The sequence below is a fragment of the Leuciscus leuciscus genome (genome assembly GCF_965113295.1).
Source record: "Leuciscus leuciscus genome assembly, chromosome: 5".
NCBI classification, from domain to species: Eukaryota; Metazoa; Chordata; class Actinopteri; order Cypriniformes; family Leuciscidae; genus Leuciscus; species Leuciscus leuciscus.
The window spans coordinates 48,105,034-48,125,686 of record NC_138729.1 but is presented as its reverse complement, the minus strand read 5'-3'; the positions used below and the strand labels follow the sequence as shown (position 1 = coordinate 48,125,686).

At 36.0% G+C, this 20,653-nt stretch overlaps 1 protein-coding gene across 5 annotated transcripts in view; it reads right to left on the bottom strand.

Moving 5' to 3' along the window:
• Positions 1-18,675, bottom strand: part of pdlim5a (PDZ and LIM domain 5a) — a 66,510-nt gene extending 47,835 nt beyond the window's left edge. For 4 of the 5 annotated variants that reach the window (XM_082171116.1, XM_082171118.1, XM_082171119.1 and 1 more), the window contains exons 1-3: positions 15,022-15,104; positions 12,564-12,736; positions 550-701 (exon numbers count right to left, since the gene is read on the bottom strand). In XM_082171116.1, coding sequence (XP_082027242.1) covers positions 550-701; positions 12,564-12,662 — 251 coding nt within the window. In that variant the 5' untranslated portion in view covers positions 12,663-12,736; positions 15,022-15,104. Of the gene's footprint in view, positions 1-549; positions 702-12,563; positions 12,737-15,021; positions 15,105-18,599 lie in introns of those variants that run through there. The other variant, XM_082171117.1, reaches the window with a different exon arrangement.
• Between the last annotated feature and the right edge of the window lie 1,978 nt (positions 18,676-20,653).

Genomic DNA, 20,653 nt, shown 5'->3' with positions numbered 1-20,653 from the left:
ATAAAGATTTCAAAATGTAGAATGCTCTATTGTTGTCACATGGTCTAATTTTAAATTCAGTGAGAGGAATTCAGTTTTCACCTTGAGAGAAAAATAAATAAATATATAAAAATACACAATAAATAAAAATGAATTAATCAATCCAAAATAAATGAATAAATTAATCAAGAAGGAAATTTAGGAAAATTAACAGTTAATTTTACTTCTCTGTAGTTCAAGTTCAAGTAAGTTCAAGGTAAGCACATTGCATTGTGGGATTCATTAGTCCATGCATTGTTATACAGTATTCTGCACATTTTGGCAAAGTTAGTAGTTTGTGTGTGTATTCTGTGCATACATATAATTTGTACCTGTGCCAATATACGTACTGCAGAATAAGAGTGAGTGTATCCTTGTATATTATTCCGAACATAGACTTCTATACAAATTTTAATAATTTTGAACAAGTACTATTTCCTATATCTTTGTGTTCAAAATGCATGTCATTTTTAGCATAATATTTATTTATTTATTTAGCCTATTACCAAAGCAGTGCATGCATATTCTTACTTCTGTAAAGAGAGGATGAGCTTGTCTGTGCTGGCTTTAATCTTATTCTGAGCCTCAAGGTGGTTCATGCCTTCAGTGCTGATGCCATCTATGGACAGGACCAGATCTCGCACAGCGACTCCCGCTTTAGCAGCCTTTCCTCCATCCGTCAGCTGAAAAGACACACAGCTAATGGTCAAAACAACATAGTGACACATAGAGAAGCCTTCAAGTGCAAGATGGAGACTTCTGAATACATGGTTGTTATTCCTGCCGCAGTCGAGATGCTCAGACAAACAGACTGCTATTCTGTGCTGCAAGTAAAACTACACATAACACCAAATCATCTTATACATTATCTGCATTATGCATAGTCATATTATTATTCAATAAATTGATTGATTCGGAGTTGCCCTTTCAAATGCACTACCAGTCAAAAAATTAAGATTTGTTTTAAGTTTTTGAAAGAAGTCTCTTATGCTAAAAAATATACATTTTATAACTGCTTTCTATTTCAATGACTTTGAATCTCATTTTACTTAGTAATTAAAGAAACTTCAGGCCAACATACACTTCTGTTCAATAGTTTTGGGTTGGCATGATTTTTTTTATATTTTTGAAATGTCCCTTATGCAGTGAAACAGTAATTTTGTGAAAAATTATTACAATTTGAAATACAATTTTTTATTTTAATATATTTTAAAATGTAATTTATTCCTGTGATGCAAAGCTGAATTTTCAGCATCATTACTTCAGTCTTCAGTGTCACATGATCCTTCAGAAATCATTCTGATATGCTGATTTCATGCTCAAGAAACATTTCTGATTATTATCAATGTTAGAAACAATACATTTTTCAGGAATCTTTGATGAATAGACTGTTCAAAAGAACAGCATTCATCTAAAATTAATGAAACAGACATTATACATGTCTTTACTGTCACTTTTGATCTATGAAATGCCTCCTTGCTGAATAAAAATATTAAATTATTTTAAAATCTTACACCAAACTTTTGAACGGCAGTGTATGTACAAATCAGAATTCAAATAAAAGTGACTGAAACAGACATAAGCTGCACTTTTGAACTTGGGTAAAGTTTCACTGTGAAAGCTTTAGGAAACAAAAAGAGAGTATCAGACAGTAAAAGAAGTCATGAAGAGATTTACTTCAAAGACAGCTGAGCTTTCAACAGTAAACAACTCAGCTCTGAAACGGGACAAAAGTTCATGTTTAGTGCAACAAATCCAGTTTAAGTGGTGAATGCGTAAATCTCAACGGACGCCCTGCGAACCTGAGGCCGGTGCGGTCGGGCCAATTCAAACAGAATTAAAGAAAAGATAACTCTGAAATCCCAGCCTGATGTGCAAGTCAAGCGTGACATTACAGCAGGGTTGCAAACTCGTGCGACTGTGTAGACCGCAGTCCGCTTTCAATCTCAATCCACTCAAGTGGTCTTCAATCATCACATGACCAGCTCTTTAATAAGATAATCTTATATAAACAGAAACCCTGCAGATGGCAGACATATGCTTTCATGTGTGCTCAGCTGCCTTTTATACGAGACACTTTGAGACTACATTTATCCATCATTGTTTTGCCACAACCCTGCATGAAAGCGGCGCTCTTTCCAGCGCACATCGTTGAAATGCATCCGAGAAAAACATTTATGTGGCGAAAAGACAAGAACCTGGTCGAAAACATGTGTTATAAATATGCAGCATCGCTGGGTTTGAGGCCGCAATAGCACAAAAGCCCGCCACGCTCTTTGATTCCTGTCATAACTTCTGTTTCCACTGGAGAGTAAACAGAAATAAAACACAAGGAGCATCTGAGAGCAATTACAGCACAACAGCACCCAAAAAACGGCTAAAGACAACATGGATGCCGTTATCCACGAAAACCACAATCTCGGATAAGTAAAGCAAAAGCCAGTTTGGAGGTGGAAACAAATAATTAACTCGCAAACACGTGTTTTTAGTGTTGTTTTTTAAGCCATTGTGTGCGATGGTAAAAGCTTCTTGGGTTTTCTCATTAATGCACTTGAGAACATGTGGTGTGTAAGTCTTTGATTTAGATCAGTTACAGAACAGATGTACGCTGTGCCCTCGAGTACAACAGCGGACACTTACATCAACACACACAATAAACACATCTGAAATCAAGAAGTGTGAGGAAGAAATTTCAAAGGAAAGGAAATGGGAGCAATATGAGGTCTGATGAAGAACAAGTAGTGAGTGTGTGTGTGTGTGTGTGTGTGTGTGTGTGTGTGTGTGTGTGTGTGTGTGTGTGTGTGTGTGTGTGTGTGTGTGTGTGTGTGTGTGTGTGTGTGTGTGTGTGTGTGTGTACAAATGTATATGTTTAGTAATTGGCTTAGGTTGGTTTTGCATTATTCTCCAGGCCTTTCATGGTTCTGGCTCATCTGTAGGGCAGAGAGGAAAACTGGTTTGAGTCTAATTGCAGCTTTAAAGTACCCTGGTAATCCAGAGTTCTCGCGAGAGCACAAGTTGAATTTGCTCAGCGAGTTTACTCTGGCGTCGAGTAATGATGCTCATTAAATATGCCCTTGTATCCGAGCTGCACCAATCACATCGGGTTATCTGATATAGGCGGGCCAAAGAGGCGAGATGACGTCGAAGTCATTAGTAAACATTGCAAGATGGCTATGGATGAACACAAGTTGTTAGAAACGGCTTTGGCCGCTACAATGAACGAGTTAGACTTGGCTTTTTATCTAAAAGAGGAACAGAAGGCGGCGCTCGAATCGTTCCTTTGCAAGAAGGACGTTTTTGCTGTTTTGCCGACCGGATACGGCAAGAGTCTAATCTACCAGTTAGCTCTACTGGTAGCTAAGCGTATGGGGCTTGTTGTGATTGGTCGTAGTGTTATCCAATTGCGTGCAGTGAGATTTTCAAATGCATGCTTGGTGCCGCCCCTCGAGCTGGCCGATATTCATTAGTCGATGCCAGACCATTAATCTTTCAGATTTAGGTCTGGATTTCCAGGCTAGCTTTAAAGAGAAAATAATGAATGAAAATTGATTACCTCTCGCTTGCAGAATTTCAGGACAGTTGCATAAATAAAAGTTATCAAAATATGTCACAATATGAACAAGAGCGTCTGCTTCCTCAAACCAATGATAATTGATTGTAAATGAAATTGTTGTTTGAATGAATTTGTAATACTTAAAAAAAAAAAGTACTTGAAATGAACGACAATGACTTTACAGGACCGATCTCCGAGTCAACATATCACAAACATTACCATTCAAAAGTTTGTATTTTAGTCTCGCTCACCAAGGCTGCATTAATTTGATAAAAAAAACAGTAAGAACAGTAATACTGTGAAACAGTATTTGCAGTCATTTTTGATCAATTTAATGCATCCTTGCTGAAAAGTATTAATTTACATGTATTTAAAAACTATGTAAAAAATATTTGCTCAAAATGAAAAAAAATTAAATAATGAGTCAATGCATCATCAATCCTTTTGTCGTACCCTGATTCACTATGGCAAGCCTGTTATTATTATTGTTAATATTTTAGACCTGTCGGGATGGTCTTCGTGAGAAATTGGACAAAAGTCTCGTCATATCCATAAACAGAGTAAAGTTGCTCCGGCTACTTTGACGTGTGTCTGGTGTGTGAGTGGCAGAGGTTAGATGTCAGAACGAGCGAGGAAGGTTTTTACATGGAGCCGCTAAATCTCCAACCTCAGGGGAATCTCCCGTTTTAAACGAACGCCGAACAGAGGAGAGTCTGCTGGGAAAAGAGAGCGCGACAGAGCTCGTAATAAAACAAGAATCAACATTGGCTTGGCTTTTCGGAGATGGCAAGAACTGAGGGATTTGTAATGTTGTAAAAACAACACGAATATGGCATTTTTATTACTCAACAGGAGAGTAAGGTGTTTAATTGAACAGATAAATTGACACATATAGCTCTCTAACAGAGTTCATTGTGAAGCATTATCTATTGTGAAGGCTCATTTCATTATGGTTGTTGTAGCGCTGTGCTGGAATTTATTTTCAAGGAAGTAGCGTGTCTATTAACGGGTAAAGATACAGTAATGTCTTCAGCTAGTCAGCTTGAGATCCTTTCCATCTAAACTGGTTATATCTCTTAAGCCTAATAAATGTTTTATGAGCAGTATGATAATCTTTCTCTCTTTCAGCTAATAGCCATGGAAATTCACACAGCGCTGTCATACACAGGCCTCATTACACTTGGAATATTTCGCACAGGTCGCATGAAGGTCCTTTTTGACCATTTCCAGACCTTGGTCACTGTATGTTTCCATTGCATGTTCTCAGTGGAAAAAAGTAAATCATAGATGTTTGGAACAACAGGTTACTCAGACAAGCCTGTAAGCAAACACACATTTCGGTGCGTGTCTTATGTTTTAGCTTCAGCCTAACCCTGGTGTTAAATATTTTCACGACTTGTTTACTCATGTGGTGTGACGGTGGTTTAGAAAGTCAAGTCGTCAGACCAGTAATTAAAGGGCTGCTGGTTTCAGTGTTGCACCAGAGCCAAATGTTTTCGGCTGTGGAAGTGGATTCAAACTTTCATTGTAAAGAAGAAAGCACAGATCTGTGTATATGTAACGGCATAGAAATTGAATGATCCTTCATAGGAGTCATTCATACGCATGGACCACAAAGGAGATGTTTAGTTAAAAACTTCAATACAATGAAAGCATGCAAGTATCAAAAGGACATAAAAGTATTATAAAAGTAACACATATAGTGTCATTCATGTTTTCTTTATGAATCTGTTCAATTTCCCAATCACACAATTGCACGGATAAACCTGAAATATAACAGGTGGTGATTTTACGCAGCGTAACCGTGACGTCATCCCGCATCCAGATGGTCCGCCACTTCAGCATCAGTGGTATTACTGTTTCTGAAGGTGTTGCACGGCTGCTAGGTGAACAGTGAACAGAAGGTCTATTCAACTTCATAAACGTCCCTCAGAGACACACTGCCCCATGCAGTTAAACTGGGTGCGTTCATTAACTTCAATCTAAACACACATAAACTAGCTGTGAATACTCATAAAACGCCTTGTGTGTGTGTCTCTGAGGTATGGCGCGAGTGCTGTCGCAATCAATACTCTGAGCAGAACGCGGTCTGTATATAGAGACCGGCCAAAACTGTCAAGAAACGTCATTGTTGAGAAAATGTGTGCAGTAATATTCAGATGAAGTGCCAGAGACAGATACCATGCGCTTCATCACGATATACCCAACAGATCTACGCAAATAATTCAGTCATGTGTTTGAAAAGTCAGACAGAGAGGCATTTCATTCGGTTCTGGGTCATTATGAACGGTTGTGTTTGATTCTGCCACTAAAAAAACGATATAAAAATGTTAGTGCCAGAAATTATTAAATTAAGGGCACTTTTTCTGTGATTTTTTTAAAGAACAAAATAAACACCAAATCACTTATTCAAATTTGAATGTAAATTCTTGTTAAAATATATCAAAAAAAAAAAAAAATATATATATATATATATCTTTTTTTAATTACCACTTTTATTCAGTAATGATGCATTAAATTCAAAAGTGAGAGTCAAGACATGTATAATATCTATTTTAAATAAATGTTGTTATTGCTGTTTCCACAAAAATATTAAGCAGCACAACTGTTTTCAACATTGATAATAATAAGAAATGTTTCTTGAGTATCAAATCAGCATATTAGAATAACTTCTGAAGGATCATGTGACACTGAAGACTGGAGTAATAATGCTGAAAATTCAGCTTTGATCACAGGAATAAATTCCATTTTAAAATATATTCACATATAAAACAGTATTTTTTTTTTTACTATATTTTTTATTAAATAAATGTAGCCTTTGTGAGCAGAAGAGACACAAGCATTGCAAAATCTTAGCGAGCGTTATGATCACAGATTGACCAATCAGAATCACGCACTCCAGAGCGATGCGTAATCAAATATCCTAAACGTCTGAATGAATGGTTGAGTTTGTTTCCTGCCCGTCTCGCGTTCACATGTGGAATCTTACAGGAGGTTTCAAGCAGATTTATTGGTGAGACTGGAAGCACAATCTGCTAACTTGATCAGGAGAAGCGGTACAGCTTGTACTTTTCAACAACAAGTCAGTGAAATGATGTCTGACATAATATCAGGTTTCAAAGAAAGAAAAGACATCTTCATTAAACTTTAATGTTTTCCCATATGGGCTATTTAAACGGATCCAACAGATACATGTTCTTTGTGTTTGTGTGTTTCTACGAACTTGACTAGTGTATTAATAAAGTGATAGTGTGACTATATTGTGTCTACACTGCAAAAAATGCTTTTCTTACTTAGTATTTTTGTCTTGTTTCCAGTCCAAATATCTAAAAATTCTTAAATCAAGATGTTCTAAATTCAAGAAATTCTTAAATCAAGATCTTTTACTAGATAAGTAAAATGCCATAAGATATTATGTCTTGTTTTCAGGGGAAATACATTAAAATTAAGTGAGTTTTTGCTTAAAACAAGCAAAATGATCTGTCCATGGGGTAAGAAAAATAATCTTGTTTTAAGAATTTTTAGATATTTGGACTGGAAACAAGACAAAAATACTAAGTAAGAAAATAATTTTTTGCAGGGTATACAGAACAGACCTGCTGCCAAAATACACCTACACACCACATGGAAAAATAAAAATAACAAAACAAACAGGAAAAGGGAGATGCAGAATCAAAAAAGTGAATTACAACAATCAAATTTCATATAAGAGAAAGATAGACAAGCACAGTACAGAAAACGGGTGGTACCATGGCACAATGTTAGTGTCAGATGGTACAGAAGTACAGAAAGAAAGAAAAAGAGAGAAACTGACATTAACACAGAACACACACCCATCTGTGATCCCGTGTACTGACACTAACCAGCAAGTATCGTCAGCTCCAAACCACAGTCTTATAAAGCCTAGTTTAGACCAGATCCCTGTCTTAAATCCCACCATAAACCAGAACTTATGAGTATTAAATCTCTGTAAAGCTGGCTGGGGTTCGGCGAGGTCCAAATCAACCCAATCTCACCGCCAAACATCCCACAACCAAAAATCACACTCCCACAACCTCAGACCTGTCCGCATCCAAACCCAACACACTCCCCCCCCCCCAAACGTTTATTTACAGTCTAAAGCTGTCACAGCGCCCGTCCCGTCTGAAATCAGCAGACGAGCAAAAACACTTGAAGAAATACTGCAGATGCAATCTACAAGTTCTCGCCAGAAACGCTGCAGCTTAATTCTCACGGCTGAAACACTCGACTGCCTGCAGAGAACCTCTGAGAGAGCAGCTTATTTTATCATCGCATGAACTGGAACATTCTCAGTTTATCTTATCATCTACGAAAAGTTTATCACCCACACATATACACTCCTCTGGAGATGATGTCATGAGATCTGGAAGGCAAAGCTTGAAGCAAAAGGTCTGTTTTAAGAACCACACCAGTTGCTGACAGAAATGTGGGTCTCTAGAAAATAAGAATACTTGATTCTGATTGGTCAATCTTCTCAAATATAATTACATAATTATTGCTGAAACTGTGTATATCTCTAGTATCAGCCTTGCTTTCTTTATTACTAGGGCTGCACGATATTGAAGAAAAGTGCGATATGCGATAACTCATTAAATAATGCGATATACGATATGTGATACGATAATGCTTAATAATAAATTTAAAGCTGCAGTCCGTAGTTTTTCCTCTTTGTCGCCATCTCTGTTCGAAATCTGCAATTGCAGTTATTTGCGGAATTATCAACTTTACGTGCGTTGTGTTTCGGCACTGCACAGCGCGGATGAATCCAATGTTTTGAGGAGAATGTGCGGCTGTCAATCACCGCGCTGGTGTGGATCCTGTCATTCGCAATCACAGATTCTACTTTTTGGAAGTATGACCAACATAAGAATTTTCACCGTAAAATGTCGTCTGAAGAAGCAAGTAACATCCACTTTTGTTCTGACCAACTAAGAGGAAAAAAGCAATGCAGTAAATCACGCTGATTAAACCTAACGATCACTTATCATATCACGTCAAACCGTGCAAATTATACTTTATTCTCAAATTGTTAATGTTACCAAAATCAGCATTGCGTGACTACATTTAATGCCCTTCCGATATTTCCCTTCCTTGTTTTCGCATGGGCCGGTTGCAGTGTCTTTTTTTCTCCGAAGTCTTTCGCGTTTGTCCGGGTGAATCTCCAGTTGTCACTGGTGATTGTCGTTTGAAGCTTTCTGGATCCGCCATCAAACTGATTTTAAATTATATCAAGTGCTGTGAGAACAGGCTATAAATCTCCACCTCAAACATCCTCACACTCATAGCCTACTAGCCGAGACTCTTCTTTATGTGCACAGATGTGACGTAATGACGCAAAGACACGCTTGAATTTCCCGTGGAAATCCACCAGTACCACTGGAATTAAAAACATTAATACAAGCTTACCGTTTTGAATCGAGCTACGGCAAGCAGAGAGTTTTGAACACTGGCTGGTTATGTACTTGCTAAAACATTTATTTGGGATAATTTTTAACCCAAAAAAGCTACGGACTGCAGCTTTAAATTATCTTTAAAATATATTTAAAATTATATAACCAACATACGTGTTTCACATTCTTTTTGTGACAAGAAAACATCCCTACAACTTCTGAAAGTGAACAGAAGTGTTTTACTGTAGCATAAGAAGAGTAAACCACTGGGTTTAGGGTTTCAGGTTATCCTACATTAGGGTTATTAAACAACAGAAACTGAATAATCAAATGTAGAAATAAAACACTGCTTAGTTTTGACTGTATGAATTAAATATATACTGATTCTTTTTAAAGCTACAAAAGTTATTCAGCCAAGAGCAGTGAGTGATTTTCTCTTTGTCTTTTGTTCATGACCCCAGTTATTGCAAACCGTTGTGATATGCATATCGCGATATATACATTTGCGATATTTCGATAATTTCGATATATTGTGCATTACTTAAACTCAATACTTTCCCTCCATCTATTTATTTGGCAGGCAGTCACGTTATAAGCAGGATAATCTGGGAACCTGATCACATTGTTGAAAATGACTGCTAACTAATCATTATTAATTACTTAGGGCCAGATTTACTAAACAGGGCAAATTAGTGTGAGAGCGCAATCCCATAAAAGCGGAGATGAGAGTGGAAAGTTCTGCGCGTGATCTACTGACGACACACAAATTAAAGAACACAGACACATCCGTATCATTTCCATAATGACCAACGCAATCTACCAATCTGTTTTAAGACATGCTTTTTTTGGGGGGCAGTAAATAATGGCGCAAATTCCAATAAATTGACTATCGTAAACCTTAGTAAATCATCTTGAATGATCCATTTAAATTCTGTCCTCCCATAAATTTTGCGTCTGAAAGGGAAACTCCTAGAACTGCATATGCAATATAAGATCAGCCTCAAAAATAACCCTGTCGACGCCTTTTCAGCGCAAATTTTCACTGCGTGTCTTTAGTAAATCCTAACGGTCGTTTTTTAACAGCAAAAGAGGGTTTGCGCTGGAGCAAGCCCTTAGTATTAATTCAATTAATAGAATTTTTTTTAATAAGAATTATACATTTTATAAAATAAAATAAAAGTACACAGAAAATAATAAGTAAATAAAAAAATTAAATAAAAAAATACAAGACACAAAATGCCGCAGAGAGATTTCAGGGATTTTGATTGATTTGATTTCAGGGACACTATTGATCCAAATAAATCAATTAAACGTTTTTTTTTTTTTTTACCTGTTCATTGAAATATGCTAAATGAAACTTCTCAACTCTATTTAAGAAAGAGACATTTTAAGAGCATGTTATTATTTTTTTATTGACTGTTATATATGGTCAAATAAAAAAGTTATTAAGATATAAGGGCAAAACACCTGTGAAAATTCCTTCATATTAACAGTACAATGTGTTAAATTTGTATGGATTTTTTTTCTAATATACACCTAATCACACAGGCTTTCTTGCCAGTTGTTAGAAAGCCTGTAAACAGATGAGCTACTGTCACACTGCAGTTTCACTAATTCGTACTCCGCCAACGATGCTGAATAGAGATGAGAGGACTGTAAATCCCACATTAATGATGTGTCCGGCACACTAGCACAGAACTGAACCCTGGCTATAGCTGACGGCAGCGCTCCCAGATTTGACTGAGGATCAGAAGTTGAAATAACATCTTTTATTGAGTGTGAGTAACGTCTGTAGCGGGATCCGAGAGAGCTCTCGCACAATTGATCAAATATTTTCACTGGCTTCCTGTATAAAGCTCTCTAAGCCACAAACCAAACCGACCAGCAGCGAGACGAACCACAACATCACAAACTGTGAAGTGACGAATCACTGTCTGACTGTCGCAACCATTAGAAGAAAACATTTATATGAAATTGCCCAATACTCCAAAGTCAGATCACATTGCTATGAGCTTTCAAACAACTCATAAGAATGAAACACTTAGAGACAGCGAGGCGGACAGGGGAAGGCAAAGGGAAAGAAGGAAGAGCTTGGAGACGGGGAGGGAAAGAAATAGAGAGAGGCAAGGAAAATCAATCAGAAGGTCATTTACATCACTCCTCTGCCAGATGGCATTGTGGGAATAGCTGTCATACATTGGCAGTTCAAACGGGCGTGTGACATAAGTGGATCTGAGTGAGTGTGTGCGTGTGTGTGTGTGTGTGTGTGTGTGTGTGTGTGTGTGTGTGTGTGTGTGTGTGTGTGTGTGTGTGTGTGTGTGTGTGTGTGTGTGTGTGTGTGTGTGTAAAAGAGAGAGAGAGGGAGAAAGATACTGTAGATAGAGGGAGTGTGGAAGACTCATTAGGAAATTAAAAGTATGAACAGGTGGAAAGGAAAGGTTACATAGATCATTTATCAGATATAGATAAATAAGTTTGTCCTGTGGTCAAGAGGAAATTAGATGAGGGTAAAACTAAGAGTGTGTATTATATTTTAAAATAAACATTTGAACTGCTATCAAGTGACATTAAGAAAGCGCCTATAAATATAGAGGCACTGAAATATGACTTCTCAAAAAGAAGTGACAAACAGAAACATTTATGTTTGCATTTGGCAGATGCTTTTATACAAAGCAACTTGCACTGCATTCAAGCTGTAATGATAAAAAATATAATTATTATTATTATTTACTTATGCACTAATCACGTTTCAGTTATTTATTTCCATTTAAATCTTAATATTTTTTAATAGCCTGATATAGTGGCAATTCACCAAACCTTTTATTCAGCAAGGATGCATTAAATTGTTTAAAAGTGACAGAAAATATATGTATAGTGTTAACAAAAATGTTACAAATGCTGTTCTTTTGAACTTTAGATATTCATTAAAGAATGCTGTAAAAATTATAATTATAATGTATCACAGAATTATTAAGCAGCACTGTTTTCAACATTGATAATGTTTCTTGAGCAGCAAATCATCATATTAGAATGATTTTCTGAAGGATCATGTGACACTGAAGACTGGAGTAATGATGCTGAAAATTCAGCTTTGATCACAGGAATACATTACATTTAATAAATAAATGTATTAAAATGTATAAATTATAATTAAATGATTAAAACAATACAATAAAATGTGTTAAAACAGTTATTTTAAATTTAAATTTAGGTTTTTTTAATCAAATGCATCCTTTGTGTAAGTGTAAGAGAGTGTAAGAGACGTCTATGAAAAACATTAAGAGGTTAGTGTAGATTTTACAGCAGTAGTGTATATTTAACACCATATGCATCTCTCAATCACAGGCAGCTGTAAATGACTGGCCTTTTCTAAACATTTGGTCACATGATAAACATTGGGCACCGTTTTAAAACACAGTCTTACCACACTCTTATACATAATGGTGAGTTCAAAAGCAACAGAGAAAATAGACAAAAAGAGAAGAGCGAGGGGTGTGAGAGATCATTAAAGGGGTGCAGATGGTGTCGGGGGGTCAGAAGGGGTGTATCGTGTTTGAATGAATGTGTGTGTTCGTACTCACCCGTGAAATGGAGAGAGGCATGTTGAAGTCTTTCCCCCCCTGCAGTCTGAAGCCCCAGGGAGCCGGACCCTGTAACACCACACTGTATTTACCACTCATACTGTAGCTGTCCGATATTAAACACACCCTCAGAGGCTGCCAAACACACACTTAGAAACTCCTCACAGAATGCCCTGGGAAGACAGAGAGAGAGAGAGAGAGAGAGAGAGAGAGACAGAGAGAGAGAGAGAGAGAGAGAGAGAGAGAGAGAGAGAGAGAGAGAGAGAGAGAGAGAGAGAGAGAGAGAGAGAGAGAGAGAGAGAGAGAGAGAATGTTCAGTCGGGCAAAAATGTTCAGTCGGATATTGTTGAGAAAGTGCATGATTTAGAACTTTTCACATTTTCTAAATAAAATGTAAATAGCAAAAACCTGTTTTACTTAAAGGAAAGTTTTAAGATTATGGGTTAGAGGCTTATGAGCAAATGAAATAGTGATGCTTGCCTTATGAAACACTACTAATGAGTGAATTACTAATAAGTAGTACTAATGAACTACTAATAAGCTGTATTAAAGACTGTATTACAGGCATAGATATTTTTATATCTGTATTAAAGCTGTATTAAAGGCATAGATATTTTTATGTATTAAAGGCATATATATTTTTAAGAACATAGTGTCATAAAAAAAAAGTCTAGGGTCTGTAAGATTTTTTTTTTTTGGTTTTTATTACAGTAATGTTAGTTATTACAGTAATACAGCCTATTTTGTAATTCAATAACCAATATACTGTAGTTGTATATCTATTACTCAGCCGGTAGGTTGGGTACCAAATCCGTCCATCAGTTTTGGCTTCTTATATCATTTTTTCCCTCAACTATATACAAAAGGAACCTGAAGATTGTATATTTGACTCCATAAGTACTATTTTTATTTATTTAAACTATTACTTCTTTTATTCCTTATTTCTTTCGTAACCCAACTTCTCAATAATTCTCAAGATTTCTCTACTTATTCTTAATTATCCTCATTTTTATACAAGGTCTGGTCTTAGTGGGAGAATGTAATCTATCCATTTTCCCCATAACTTGACACATTTCTCAGACTGTATCCGAAGATTCATTGTTATCATGTAGATTTTGTAAACTATTCCCAGCCAATCATTAGTTTCCATCCAGTATTTCAGGTTGTAACCATTTTCTGGTTATAGCTTTTTTACAAGCTATCGACAGGATCCTCATCAAACATTTATCAGATTTGTCTTCTATAATTTAGGATTTGAAAGACCAAAGTATAGAGTTAAAAAACTATTTTGGATGGGTACCTTGAATATACACTCTAAACTCTTATGGATTTTAGAGATTCAATATTTCTGAACTTCAGAGCATTCCCTATGATTGGCTGATCCGATTGCTTTGATATATCTCTTCTGCTCAGAGGTGAGGAAAAATCTAGTGATATTTTTCCAACCGAATTATCTCCAGGTTGAGGAATGTGTTGTCTTCCGCTTTGATTTAGGAATACTTTTCCAATCTTCCTCTAGGATTTCAACATTTCCTTCCATTTCACTTTTATTTTTAATATATTGGGTATTTACTGTCTTGTAGACTTTTATATAATTTTGTAATTATTTTAGTCATGTCACCCGCTTTATATATTGAAATAAACATTGCAAGAATACTATTGTTTTCATTGTCATTATAGTCCCTTGTAATATTAATAATTGTATGTCTTATTTGTAAGTAACTATGAAAATCTTGATTACATAACAAGTATTCATGTCTCAAAACCCAACACTTTTCCTATATGTTAAAAAGTACGGCAGTGAGGGCTCGTTTAGTCCAAGCTACCATATAGTATTTGGATCAAATGTTGAATCGAAAGCGGGCCATCTCAATATTGATACCAATTCTATCAAAATATATTTTTTAATTATATCTTGCCAAATCTTTAATAAGTTACTTGTCCATGTCGATACGATTTTTTTATACGTTTTTGAAAGAAGTCTTTTATGCTCCCCAAGGCTGCATTTATTTGATCAAAAATACAGTAAAAACAGTAATATTGTGAAATATTATTACATAAAAAATAAAAAAAAAATTATTTTAATAAATTTTTTAAGTAATTAATTAATGTGACGTAAAGCTGAATTTTCAGCAGCCATTACTCCAGTTTTCAGCTGTATTTGCATACTGTATATATTTATTTATTTACATTTTCCCAGGATTATTTGATGAATAGAAAGTTTAAAAGAAACATTTTGTAACATTATAAATGTCTTTTCTGGCAGTTTTGATCAACTATTAATTTCTTTGAAGAAAACAAACGTATCAAATGTTTTTGAAAGATTTGTCCAATTCAAACTGTCAAATTAATAAAATATCAGTAAGCAAATAAAAAAAAGTTACAATGAAGTAAACATTTCACACAAGTTAATCAGAACACCTGGCAACAACAGCACAATTAATCCAGACACATTTACCTTCAGAAAGCAACACTCTTGAGTCTTGACTAAACGAAAACTCCTCTGCAACACAGCGAATAATAATGGTCTAAAGGTCCGACACAAAATGATCCACCCAGATGGCAGATTGTCATTTTATACCCATCTATCAGAGGGTGGGGGGTGTGTATTTTGGGGGTTGGGATGGGGGTGCTTGGGCTTACGCGCTGATATTTTGGGAATGGACCCTAGACGTGCTGCCAAACATTAAGAAGGAAACGTCATAAAGCCAACTAGAACCCAGAACAAAGGTTCTGAGATTAGACGGTCAGGATCAGACGCTGGAATGTTCCACGGGTAGCATTGGCGTCCTGTACTCAGCACATTTTAAGAGGGAACGCTTTAGCCTGCCAGTATCTCTATCTACTGCTCGTACTGTCCAATAATTCACCAGTGGAAAAGAGTAAGACTGCTGTAAACACTGGAATGGAGATGAGATCCACATGTGATCCGTACTGTCATCATTATTCAGATGACTCATCATCAGCTATCAGACAAATGTCACACTCATTTAACAAATACAAATAATGGACAATTATAGTAATGCTTAACATATGCTGTTTAAATCATATACAATTATACTATATAATGTATCTTTCATCATTCTATTCATCTCTGTTAGTCAGTCTGACTACCTAGATAGATAGAAAGATAGAAAGATAGATAGATAGATAGATAGATAGATAGATAGATAGATAGATAGATAGATAGATAGATAGATAGATAGATAGACAGACAGACAGACAGACAGACAGACAGGTTTGTCCGGAATCTGACCCAGATCTAATATCAATAATAGTTTAACGCTCATCACAGTCCATGTGTTCCCTGCTACACACACACACACACACACACACACATGATGGGATTCCATGTTTTATGGGGACTTTCCATAGACAATGATTTTTATGTAAACTGTGTATATATATCCCCTTACACTAACCCTAATCCTACGCATCACAGAAAACTTTCTACATTTTTACATTTTTAAAACACATCACTTTGTATGATTTATAAGCTGCTTTCCTCATGGGGACCAAAACATGTGCCCATGATGATAAGGATTTCAGATATTGCCATCTTTGTGGGGACATTTTGTCCCCATAATGTAGGGTTTACCTGAACCACACACACACACACACACACACACACACACACACTCATCTCTATTGCCACAGAAGTGCACCCATATACATAAGGAAATCACAGGCTGCATAGTGACATATGATAAATGATATATGCAAAGACGCACAATAGAGCATTTGGATGCACACTGCGTGGCGGCAGTAAGTAGCTTAAGTGAGAACAGCTGAGACCAAAACGAGAACAATACATGCTGCTTGTGTGTGTGCTCGTGCATGCGTGCGTGCGTGTGTGTGTGTGTGTGTGTGTGTGTGTGTGTGTGTGTGTGTGTGTGTGTGTGTGTGTGTGTGTGTGTGTGTGTGTGTGTGTGTGGCAAATAATAGCTATCGGATTAAGTGCCTCTCTGGTTTACTGTTTTTTTCCACCAACATGCCATTATAGATCCAGTGACTTGGGAGACACAAGTGTTTCATCAGGCCACAGTTTTAGATGATATGATTCATTAGCATTACAAAGTGATTTAACTACATTAACGTATCATTATAGTGTGCGTGAGACATTTCTAAATAAAAATATCATGCACATGAACACAAACAAACTGGCTGGCTCTATGTGACTCAACACTAATCTAATTTAATCCCAATCTGTCTGCACTGAATCAATGCAATTACACCAGACTAGCAACTAATTCAGTCGTCTGATTCCTGCTGACAACTCACACAACATTTCCAAACCTGGAAGTCTAACTGCATAGGAAAGCAACTGCATTATTTAAGGCATAATTCTTGTCTGAAGCACAAACACTGTATGACAGATTAAACACTTACGTTTAATACTCATAGTTTGAAGTTGTTCAAATCTCTAAATACGAGCAACTGTGATAGTAATGCTTGACTAATTAAACATTACTAAACCCCCAAAAGGCAGTCGTTCCTGGAACAGTAAGTGAGCAGATCTTCACAAGGACCAATCAATGTTCTACATGCTAAAAATAAATAATGAAATAGTGTCTGTGCATTTGAGCATCTGTTTGCTGTGCGTGCGTGTGCGTGCGTGCGTGCGTGCGTGCGTGTGTGTGTGTGTGTGCGTGCGTGCGTGCGTGCGTGCGTGCGTGCGTGCGTGCGTGCGTGTGTGTGTGTGTGTGTGTGAAAGAATCAGTGATCTCAATTATGCATGCCTGCAATTTCATTCAAAAGATTAAAAGTCCATGCTAAACTGGCGCAGACATTGCAAAGAAGCTAGAAACAGTTTATCCAAAAAGGTAAGATGTATTTTTTATTTTTAACATATACTGATAAAAAAAAGTTAAAAAAGCTAAATTAATCAAATAAATAAATGTAATGTATGATTTAAATATTAATTTAAATGTAGTTAATATTAATGTAGTCAATCTTAAATAAATTATATTTACATTCCTAATACAATACCTACATTTTTAGGTTAACTTAACCATTCAAAAATATAAGATAACATCTATTTGAAATGAAACCAAGCACTGTACAGAAAAGATTCTGCAAAGCATCTCCATTTTATATATACTGAATTGCTGAATTGTTTTGAATAATAGTTCTCATGTGCTGCATGTGTAATGTGCTCATCCAGAGGGGGTGAAGACAGACACGGCCCCCAGCTTGCATAACATATGACATCCAGCCCATCCATATGGGGCCCCCAGAGACATCAATGAGACATTACGGCTCCTCGACACAACCAAATGTTAATCGCTTTCACCGTTGATTTCAGTTAACTCAATTCATTTGTGGTGTTTACTAATATTTTGCAACTTTTACTCATGCGAAATCAACAAAGATGAAAACCTTACATCATTTACACAGACACACACAAAAAATCCATGCATTCATTAATTTCATCAGTGAATATCATATAGGAGCCAAAGAAAATTAAAGCTGTCATGAATTATTATATTTACTATAACTAAACATCCAGTGCCATCCTAGCTTTGCTATAGGTGTTGGGTAAACACAAAAACCCCACCGGCATTTAAACCAAAAGGTTAAAAGAGAACATGGTTTCTTTTGACCCATATATATTACGTTTGGGGCAAGTTGTCACATTTATATAGGGACAAGTTGTTTATGTGTTCTTAAACAATATGTTCTTTTGAACAAAACAATGGTATATTTTAGAATGTTCCTACATATATTTGTTTCACAAATTACTTTTCAGAATTTACTGTTTACATTTGAGTGAAAAGCCTTTAAATAGCCTGTTATACATTTTAAAACGCAGACATGTTGAGTTAAAATTTGCTTATTTTCACTTTTCAAACAACCGTATTCTTCTCAAATCAGTGTCAGTGAACAGCAAGTGCTGCTGTGACAACATGCCCCGGTCGGATAAAAAGTAGCCTGTTTAACTGAAAACTATATAAAACACTTTATTCACACAGCTGCGCTCCTATGACAGTTTAACCCGTTCTCCTCTCTCGTGTGATGTGATGAACCTGCACTTACCTGTGTCTGTGTGTAAAGGTCTGTGATGTGAGGCGTCTGTTGTTCAGTTGCGGAGGCGCTGCGAGGTTCATGTTCCCTCCGCGAGTGACGTCACTAAACATGGGCTAAACCAGCGACACGCCCCCTACCTTTCGTCACGCCCATTACAACAACCTGCAGATACACACACTTGGAGAAGTATACGAAACATTACATTCATGCAAAACATTACAAGGACAGACTTAACTGCATCTCTCCCCCTTTAATTTTTTATGGACGCCACATTGTAAGGCTTATTCAATTTTGTCCAATGTTGCCAATATATTGTCCATGCTGTAAGTTCAAGATCTGTAATAAATAAATAAAAATCATGAAACATAAAACAATTCAGTGTGTGCAGCTGAATGACATTTTATACAAATATTGAATTTGTATGATGCATATATATGATATGATATGATATATTATATATAGCCTAACTTACGAATTCAATGTACGGTTATAAATAGAAAGTCCGGGCAAAGTGCAAATATATATTTTTTTAAATGAATGAAAAATTACATTAAAATAGAATAAAATAAAATAAAATAATGTAGTCAGATTTATTCAGTCTTATTAATATTTCTGACTTTTAAAAAAACAAAAAACTGTGTATTTATATGCTTCCATGAAGCACATTTTAGGGTACCTGACAGAAATAGTTTAACAGTGTTGTTTTAAAAGCACACAGAGCTGTGGCCTCAGATTTAAAAACTAATAAATAAATAAATAAATAAATAAAATGCATTGATATAGAGAATGTAAAGGTGTGAGGAAAAAGTGAGACTGCCATATTGAATCACTGGAGTAAGTAATGATTCATGATGACACGGAAAAAAACTTACCTTAACCTTACACAGAGAGATAACAGTCCTCTTCCTAAACACACAGGCCCTGTATAACAGCTTTTTGCAAAGACTAGAGGCTAAGTTTGGACAATCTGATATGTTAGACGAAGGATGAAAACCCCATATAGACAGTCTAAAAGCATCCACATTGATGTTAATGGGGGCTAAATAGGATATAGTGTAAACACAGACCAACGGCAGTGCATAAAGAAGCCATTATTAGCATCTCTACAAAGAATGGGGATCAATAATGTACTCTGGTTCAAACTATCCTCTAATTTTCCTAACAGCTAAAAGTAGACAGAGCAGTCTGAGTGATGGGAGTTTATTTTATGCTCTGGGCTAATGCACTCATAAATCAACTGAGACAAATGGGGGGACCGTTTAGAAATCAATGTGATCTAAATAAGGTTAAATCTCTTTGAAGCGCAGTTTAATGTTGCTGATATTAAGGTGCTTGAGAGTGAGACAATACGTACTCTATTTACTTAAAGTTAATCAGTTCTGTATTAAAGATATACTGTGAATCATTTGCACAGGTCGAAATGTGATATGAGCCGATGAGAATGATGACATAAACTGGAGCGTCCTCTGCTGGATGGATAATGAACTCGAAGATCTCTAGAATATTAGACTGTTTCCATTAATAGGCAAGATTAAAACTCTCAAAAAATGTCTTTCCTCCCAACAAATTAAGCATGATATAAATATTATAATTAAATAGCAATATCTAGAGAGTAGGGTGTCCAATGGCCAATGTAATGCCAATATGCAGTAATGACTACATAATACAAAATGTATTTTACACGTTTGCATTTGTAAATATATACAAAAAAGTTGGACACAGTTAAATATTACTTTTATTGTCATTTGTATGTTGCTTTAGATAAAAGCTGATTAAACAAATAAATGTACACTGTAAAAAATGTGCTGTAGTTTTGCAGCTGTTTGCCAGTAACTTACTGTAGATTTAAATCAATGTTATTTACTGGCAACAGTTTGCTCAAAGTTAAATGAACATTAAACATTAACAAGTCTTTGTCTTTACAGAATAAAACTATAAAATAACAACCTAATGCAAAGCATTCTGGGAACCAGAAATCTTCATCAACCTTTTTCTGTTATTTTCCTTCAGATTTTGGTTCCCAGAATGCTTTGCATGAGGCTGTTATTTTAGTTTTATTCTGT